Below are 7,709 nucleotides of genomic sequence, written 5' to 3'. Positions count from 1 at the left end.
GTTACTAGTGGTAGCTCAATGGTGGCCTTATGGGGTTGTATACCTAGGTACTTCACTGCGAATGATCACAGTCTAGCCTATGAGACGCGAGGGCAGCGTGGTAATTTGACTTCGTGATGGGACTGAGTCAAAAGATAGTCTACCTTCTGTTCTATGTTCGACTACAGCCGAAGAGACGCTGGCTGCGCCGATAATTACACAGAGGAGATGCGAGTTCTTATAGATGGCGCATAAGTTTCAGGCGATGGTCCCCACAGCGATCTCGCCAAGGTACTAATTCCGCCAGAGGATGTGCACTATCGACTCTCCCGGGCCACCACTCGACATAGTCCTGCGATGTCTCCCGGATGGGATGTCGAAGTACGGACGACTTTCGTTAGTTGTGGTCAGACCAATTTTTTCGGGAATGAAAATCGTTAATGAGAATGCCCGCCGGTAACTGTGCAGTATTAATCCGTCTTGGATACTAGTCGAAGGGAACCATCCATCCGGGAAGAGGATACTTTGGAAATAAAGAACTTAACCGATAATAGAGTTGAGCTCAAACACGCCCGAAACAGGCCAGCTAGAATTCAGCAACTAGTCTAAAGCATGATTCTGGGTCTGCTACCGGCTTTACCTTAGTTATTGTAAGCAGATTAAGTATCAACCTCTTGCGCATTACAGTACCGGTCAAGGTGATGGCTGGGCGGGTATGATCAGGTAATGCACCATACCTGGGCACGGGTTCTATGGTATAAGAAAGGTTCAGGGGGGGCCCTGTACGAAGAAAGTGGAGTCTCCAAATTTATCTTTCGCTTGTAGAGAGGGCATCATCTGAATACCTACACATAAATACGATGAGATACATTCGAATATGTCGATTTGAGCACCAAATGTGAGACTCGTTGCCCCTTTTCCCAATAGCATATCCCCGACGCCAAGTTCCTCACCGGCCTTATCAACCCTCCCTCGGCTTTACTTTGACCCAGAAATCCACCGGCTTCACACAGAACCACCCGTCCTGCTTGAGGGTATAGCTTGGGTCGGCCATCTCGAAGTCTACCTCGCGGAGCAGCGTGGCGAGCGTCGTCATCATCCACTGCCAGGCCCAGTGCTTGCCGATGCACTCGCGCTTCCCGTTGCCGAACCACTTCTTGACGCCGCGCGGCAGCGCCTCGAACGCCTTGCCCATCATGCGCTCGGGCCGGAACGCGAGCGGGTCCTCGAACACCGTCGGGTCGCGGTTCACCCCCGCCAGCACGATGATGAGCGGCTGATCGTGCGCGATCTGGTACTTGCCGCCGCCCAGCAGCACGGGCGCGCGGTCGCCGCCCGCCCGCGGCACCGGCTCGATGTTGAACCCGGGCGCCGCGAACGACAGCCGCAGCGACTCGCGCACCACGCCCTCGAGGTACTCGAGGCGCGCCAGGTGCTCGTACGCGACGGGCTCGCGGGCCGCGCCCACCACCGCGTCGAGCTCCGCGCGCGCGCGCGCGGCCGCCCCCGGGTTCCGCAGCAGGAAGTACACGGCGGCGCTGAGCAGCGCCGGCGACGTCGCGCTGCCGATCGGCATCGACACGACCTCGTCGACCACCTGGGACGGCGTGAGCGCGGCGCCGGTCTGGGGGTCGGCGGTGCCGAGCAGCGCGTCGAGCAGGTCGCCGTCGTCGGCGCCGGGCACGCGGCCGGCGGCCGGGTCCGCGCGCCGCGCCGCGACCATCTCCTCGGCGAAGCCGCGCATCGTCGCCGTCGCCGCGGCGAACTTGCGCCCGTACCAGAGCCAGTTGAGCAGGGCCGGCCGCGTCGGCCGGCGCATCGCCTCCGCGGTCGCGCCGTCGATGGCGCCGAGCATGGGGTGCTCGGGGCCGGCGAGGCAGCCGAGCTTGACGCCGAAGAGCGTGAGCGCGGTGGCCTCGAGGCAGAGGCGGTTGAGCTCGTCGAAGAGGCGCACGGGCGCCGCGGCGGCGAGGCCGCGCCACTTGGCGACGAGCTCGACGGCGACGGCGCGCATCTGCGGCAGGCGCGGGGCGAGCGCGGCGGGCGCGAGCCGCGGCGCGATGATGCGGTGCGCGACGCCCCAGATGGGCTCGTGGTCGAAGGCGGTGAACAGCGCGTCGTGCACGGCGTAGCGGATCTCGACGATGGGGCCGCCGACGTACTTGCGGAAGCGCCGCTCGTCGCACAGCTCCTCGGCGAGCGCGGCCCCCGCCACGAACACGATCGTGTGCCCGAGCACCCGGATCTGGAAGATCTCGCCGTACCGCTCCGCCAGCTTCCGCAGCGACTCCCACGTGTTGCTCGGGTCGACGTCGAAGATGTTGCCCAGCAGGGGCACGCCCGGCGGCTGCGGAATCGGGAGCGACATGGCTGGTTCGTCTCGTCTGTTCGTCTTTCGTTGCTGTAGGCGTCTCCTGCGCGTATCTTTATGCGTATCGTCTATCTGCCCGTCTATCTGTGTATTCCTCTCCTTGAATAGCTCGGACGGCTGCTAGCTGCGGAGGGGGGGGGTTAAGGGGGAGCAGAGGCTCAAGGGCGGAGCGGGGAAGCCATCCAGCGACCACCCATTAATAATATCTCCCTGAACCCGTCTCACACCGCAACTGCTAGCAGGTGAGCCCTCTACGTCACGATGTTTCTTCATGGCAACGCTGTGCCGACAACTCATCGTGCAGCATCGAGCCCAGGCTGAGTAACGAAGCACAACACTATCGTCATAGTATGGTGGTACCCCGGGTCATCTTGCTCAAGCCAATCAATGCCGAGGAATTTGCACTCTCGCCCAGCTCCCTGCCTCGATAGCGCACCGGCGGACCGGCTTCTAGGCGGCTTATTACTGGATACCGTTGCCGAGCCGTGCGTGTCCTAAGGGAGCTTAGAGGAAGCGGGCCTTCTGCTTGCTTTTCTACGGGATCTGTGCGATTTATTGTTCTTTTTCTTTTACGGCTGGGGGAGGGAGGGATGTTTTGATATTGGATCGAATTAGGAAAGGGAGCACCTTGCCATGGCTTACGTATGCCGTCGATCGGAAAAGGGGGGGGACCAGTCGAGGGCCAAGCCGCCAGCAGAACATGTATTGGCTATGGCACGTCATGCATGGTCGACCATGCTGATAAGAGTGCTATTCGAACCAACGCTAATCGAGATGATGATCGATAGAAGATGGATCTGGTTGGATCGTCGTTTCGGGAGTGAGGTTTCGGCCACATGTTATGGTTAGTGTCTTAGATCCTTATCACCATGCCGCGACCCGGTTTCTGAAACAGCATATTATATTGATTTTTTTTTGGCGCCATCGACCGTCTGTAATGTCAAGTTTTTGTTTTTGTTACAGATTCGTTTCCGTGAAACAAGATTGCTTCTGGTACAGGATTAACAGTTACGGATGGGAACTTGTTCACTGTAGGCTTTCTTCGTAGGATAACCCCTATCTATCGGTCGGAATAGCTGAAAAATATTACATTCCATGGGCCGTTCCCGTCAGATCATTCACAGCTCTCTCGTGTTAACCTAGATGCTCCTTTTTCATATCGCGAGCGAGTATCCGGAGCTCGTGGAATTGGCCAGTTATTTGGCCTTAGATCGCTAGCACACTCAGGATGCAGTTGAGTACGTCGTTCAGAGGAAACCAGAGTGGTTATTCATCTAACCGGTGGATGAGAATCTCGCATACGTAATATATAATCGGTTTCCTCAGGTTAATAGGTATGGCACTTATTAAATTCTCCCACTTTAATTAATGCAATTCAAAGAGAATTAGAGGGTTACCTGTCGGGAGGGAGGGGGTACCTATGAATTTATCGTAGGGGTCCGGTGCGTGCAGATGACTCTCCTGGAGGTGTTGTTAATAGGGATGGTCCGTACCCCCCTTCCGTCTTGCCTTATGTATTGTAAGATCCCCTTATTGTATTTCCGTGCAGCCGACGCTGTTTGATAATTGAAATACGCCCTCGCTCTCTCACCTTAAAGACCTACATAAACGAGGAGGTGGATGCGATGACTTCGGGTTAAGAGGAAGAGTGGAATCGTACCGCCTTTTCTCCTCCGTTTATATGATAGCTGACTGTAGCCGGAGTGCTCCGTGATGAAACTCGGCTTTCTATCCGAAGACGACCCAGAACTTCAATTTCCTTGATTGAGCTGCTTCTGCTGGACCCGCGGATGTAACGTGCCGCCCTGGAAGTAATAGAACCACTACAGCCCCGGGGGCACCCGGACGAACTCGATTGGTGCGCATGTAAAGAGGACCCGGGTTCTCCGCACGCTGTTTACCGTACGCGCGAGGGTACCCCAAATCATCGTGACATTCTCGGGGCAGAAGAAACAAACATCGCAATAAGTGTTGATATTAATTCGAATTTTTCCGCCCATCGACGAGCGAGACTCGTCGTCGACTGGGCCGAACTCCTCCCTTTGTATTGTGGTTAAGATGTACCCATTCCCCTGAGATGATCCGTGTAGGCCTCTGAGATGATGAACACATTGATATATCGATCTCGAAGGTGAACGGACCCGTCAACAGATATGATGCATTCGCGCTCCCTCCTGTCTATGTTTGCTTTGGCCGGCGCCATATTTGCGACGCCCACTCCACCACGGCAAGCTCCTGAGTATGTGGGTTACTTGGTGTCGACTTTCAGCGACCCTACTCCTAAAGTGCAGTTTCATCTTTCCAATGGGAATGATGCCTTAAGCTTCACATTTCTAAATGGAGGAAACCCGGTGCTGGCCTCGGATGTCGGGACGAAGGCGGTGAGAGATATATTCCTCGCAACCGACTCGGCTCGATCCGAGTACTACCTAATCGCTACCGGTAGGCCCTCTTCAAAGTTCTTGCTCTGCACTCGGCGTTCTCTAACTATTGATTATTTGTCTAGATCTTGATGTTAGAGCGGCGGGATTCTCCTGGGATAAGGCTACGAGACACGGAAGTCGCGGCATTGTCGTGTGGAAATCTTCTAACCTGGTCGACTGGTCGGGGCCTTCTCTTCAAACGTATACCTCTCCCAAATGTGCTGTCCGTGGCTGGATGTGCTAACGCATACGCACCCCTCAGCGTCGAACCGGAGACAGCAGGCATGGTATGGGCGCCCTCGGCTGTGTGGGATGACCAAGAGTTGCTGTACTATGTATTCTGGGCCTCACGGCACTACGACCCCTCCGATACGGAGCACACGGGAACGGCATCGCTAGACCGGATCCGGTACGCGACAACGAGGGACTTTGCCACTTTCAGCGAGCCGAAGGACTACCTAGCTCCTCCTGGCATCCCACTGATCGACCAGGAATTCCAGTACCTGGGAAAGCCAGGGGCCTTCGCGCGGTTCTTTAAAGATGAGACGGTAGGCCGCGTCTATCAGGAAGTCACCTCGGATGGTCTCTTCGGAACTTGGACCCGCCTAGAGGGCTACGTCCACTCCGATGGCCAACGCGAAGGCGCGGCATCGTTCGCTGACAATCTGACGCCTGGCCTTTATCATCTCCTGCTCGACGACTACACTCAGTACATCCCGTATGAGACAACTGATATCTATTCCCAGAGCTGGAAAGGTTCGAACAGGACCGGATTTCCGAGCGGGTTGAAGCACGGCTCCGTGACTCCGGTAACGCAGAAGGAATACGATGCTCTTATTGCGGCTTACGGCGCGTAAGAGCGCAGGGTAGGATCCAGCTAATATAGGAATGGTGAAAACTGGGTGCGGGTATCGAATTAGTACACTATGGTTATTAACTACAGAAGCTAAGAACCCCACGCTGTCTGACTTCATTCACAGGAGTCTCTGTCTCCTAGGTGTATTTCGTGTCCGCAACATCTGAATTCTCCGCGGCTGTAATCGTAGGTGGAGCTTCTTTAGGAGGAGGGGTGTAGGGAGTGAAGAGTCCCGTCGCCTCGTGACTATGGCATTCAGACGGAAAATGTCCCAAAGGGGGAGGAGGTAGATCCGTCTGTAAGTATCGAAATAAGTATCAATATTACAGCCGAGCCCTTGAGACCCATACTGAACTTGAGCAGCATGCGTTAAACGAAACGAGCTAGCCAGAGGGCCTGAATTTCGGGTTAATATCAATATCATACCTGCCTACCATCGTTATAAATACTCTACTCGCTCCCCTATTTCCTCTTTTACTACTGTGACAAGGGGATATACTTGGAATAGGTTCAATTCAACTAATAATTCTATAGGGGGTCTCTTAGGTCCTTGTCCTTTCTAAGTTCCGCGTTCCCTTCTCGTCCTAATATAACCCCGAAGTACCTTTATACCTTAGTACCTTTATACCTTAATACCGAAGCTATCCGAAGCTTATCTAGGACTTTTCTTAGTAGGTCGCCGAGGGGACGGCTTTAATGCCCGATATTATCCTCCTAACCTTAATGGCTTAATTATTAGTATAAGGTTCCATTCCCGTATAATACCATTTCTCCTTATCGAAGAAGCTCGTTTCTAAGCGTTAATTAGGTACCTAGGCTCGTTAGTTAGCGGGCTTATTAGGATTTTATTAATAAAATAATTTAATAATTTCTCTTATCCCTTCGGTAGTAAAGTATTCTTACGGCTCCTAGGTTTAGTAGCGCTTAGCCGGCTATTCTTATTACTTTACTAAATATCTAATAACTTTTCCGGTTCTAGCGGAATCTAGTACCTTATCTACCTCGTAGTCTTTTACTTTAATCGGGACTACCTCCTATAAGACCTAGTTAGGGTTAAGTAATTCCTAATTACTAGCGCGATAAGGTTCGATAAGGAATACGTAGAAGGTACTATAAATTCGCTAGCCTTTCGGAAGTATTAAAATTACGGCGGTAAAGGAAACGACCTTTTAGATTTTAAAGGAACCGAATATCTTCTTATTTATCTTCTTTATAAGGCGCTTGGTTTTAATGTTACGGGCGTTTAGTATAATAAGCTATCCGACTTCTAAAGGGGGTTCCTCCTTTCGGTATTTATCTGCCTATCCTTTTATCCGCTACCGTACTTTTTCTAAATGCTACTTAACCTCGTTATATATCCTAGTTATTTAATAAGTATAAAGGTTACTTCCTAGATTCTTAGGGGTACCTAGTAGGGGATTATATACTACTAGGTACTACCCGTAGTTAGCGTAAAAGGGTAATATATTAATAGCTACCGAAGTAATATTATTATAGGTAAATTCGGTAGTAGGAAGTAGGCTTTCTTAGTCGCTTATTTCGTAATTTACGAAGGCGCGTAGGTATACTTCTAGGATTTAATTAAGTCTTTCCGTCTACTTATCGGTTTAAGAATAGAAGGCGGTATTTATTCTAGGCTTAACTTTTAGGAGCTTTAGAATATTCTTCTATATATAGGAAATAAACCGTAAGTCTCGATCGGAAATAATATCTAAAGGAATCCCGTATAGCCGCTAATAATTACGGATAAAGATAGGTATTAAGTCCTCCGCTTTTTTACCGTCCTTTTTTAGCGGAATAAAGTACGTTATTTTAGTAAAGGGATTTATAATAACCTATATAGAATCGTAACCGTTAGATATTAGTAAGTCCGTAATAAAGTCTATTACGATAGTTTGCTACGGCTAGTAGTATAGTTTTATAGATTATAATAATTTAAACGGGATATATCGTAGTACTTTATTCTATTAACATTCGCGGTATTCCCTTACGAATTCCTTAATTATTACTTCTAGGTTAGGTTATTAAAAGTTTCGAGTAATAAGTTCTATGGTTTTATCTATGCTTATATATCCCGTTA

At 51.4% G+C, this 7,709-nt stretch overlaps 2 protein-coding genes across 2 annotated transcripts; one reads left to right on the top strand and one right to left on the bottom strand.

The window, feature by feature from the left end:
• Positions 1-733: 733 nt before the first annotated feature.
• Positions 734-2,521, bottom strand: GGS23DRAFT_613051 (cytochrome P450). Its single transcript, XM_051520536.1, has one exon. It carries the CDS (start codon positions 2,345-2,347, stop codon positions 941-943), a length of 1,407 nt encoding a protein of 468 aa, XP_051376593.1. The 5' UTR covers positions 2,348-2,521; the 3' UTR covers positions 734-940.
• A 1,751-nt stretch (positions 2,522-4,272) lies between these two features.
• On the top strand, positions 4,273-6,167 carry GGS23DRAFT_550477 (glycoside hydrolase family 43 protein). Its single transcript, XM_051515288.1, has 3 exons — positions 4,273-4,792; positions 4,857-4,974; positions 5,036-6,167. The coding sequence occupies exons 1-3, from the start codon at positions 4,504-4,506 to the stop codon at positions 5,628-5,630; spliced, it is 1,002 nt and encodes a 333-aa protein (XP_051376592.1). The 5' UTR covers positions 4,273-4,503; the 3' UTR covers positions 5,631-6,167.
• The last annotated feature ends 1,542 nt before the right edge of the window (positions 6,168-7,709 follow it).

Source organism: Durotheca rogersii (genome assembly GCF_024521655.1).
Source record: "Durotheca rogersii strain YMJ 92031201 chromosome Unknown GGS23scaffold_2, whole genome shotgun sequence".
In the NCBI taxonomy this organism is placed as follows: Eukaryota; Fungi; Ascomycota; class Sordariomycetes; order Xylariales; family Xylariaceae; genus Durotheca; species Durotheca rogersii.
Note: the sequence above shows the minus strand (reverse complement) of the source record. Positions and strands in the feature narration are given on the sequence as shown.

Coding starts and splice junctions, on each gene's coding strand:
- GGS23DRAFT_613051 (XM_051520536.1), bottom strand. CDS start 2,347: ATGTCGCTCCCGATTCCGCAGCCGCCGGGCGTGCCCCTGCTGGGCAAC.
- GGS23DRAFT_550477 (XM_051515288.1), top strand. CDS start 4,504: ATGATGCATTCGCGCTCCCTCCTGTCTATGTTTGCTTTGGCCGGCGCC. Junction 4,793..4,856: donor GTACTACCTAATCGCTACCG/GTAGGCCCTCTT, acceptor TTATTTGTCTAG/ATCTTGATGTTAGAGCGGCG. Junction 4,975..5,035: donor TCGGGGCCTTCTCTTCAAAC/GTATACCTCTCC, acceptor CGCACCCCTCAG/CGTCGAACCGGAGACAGCAG.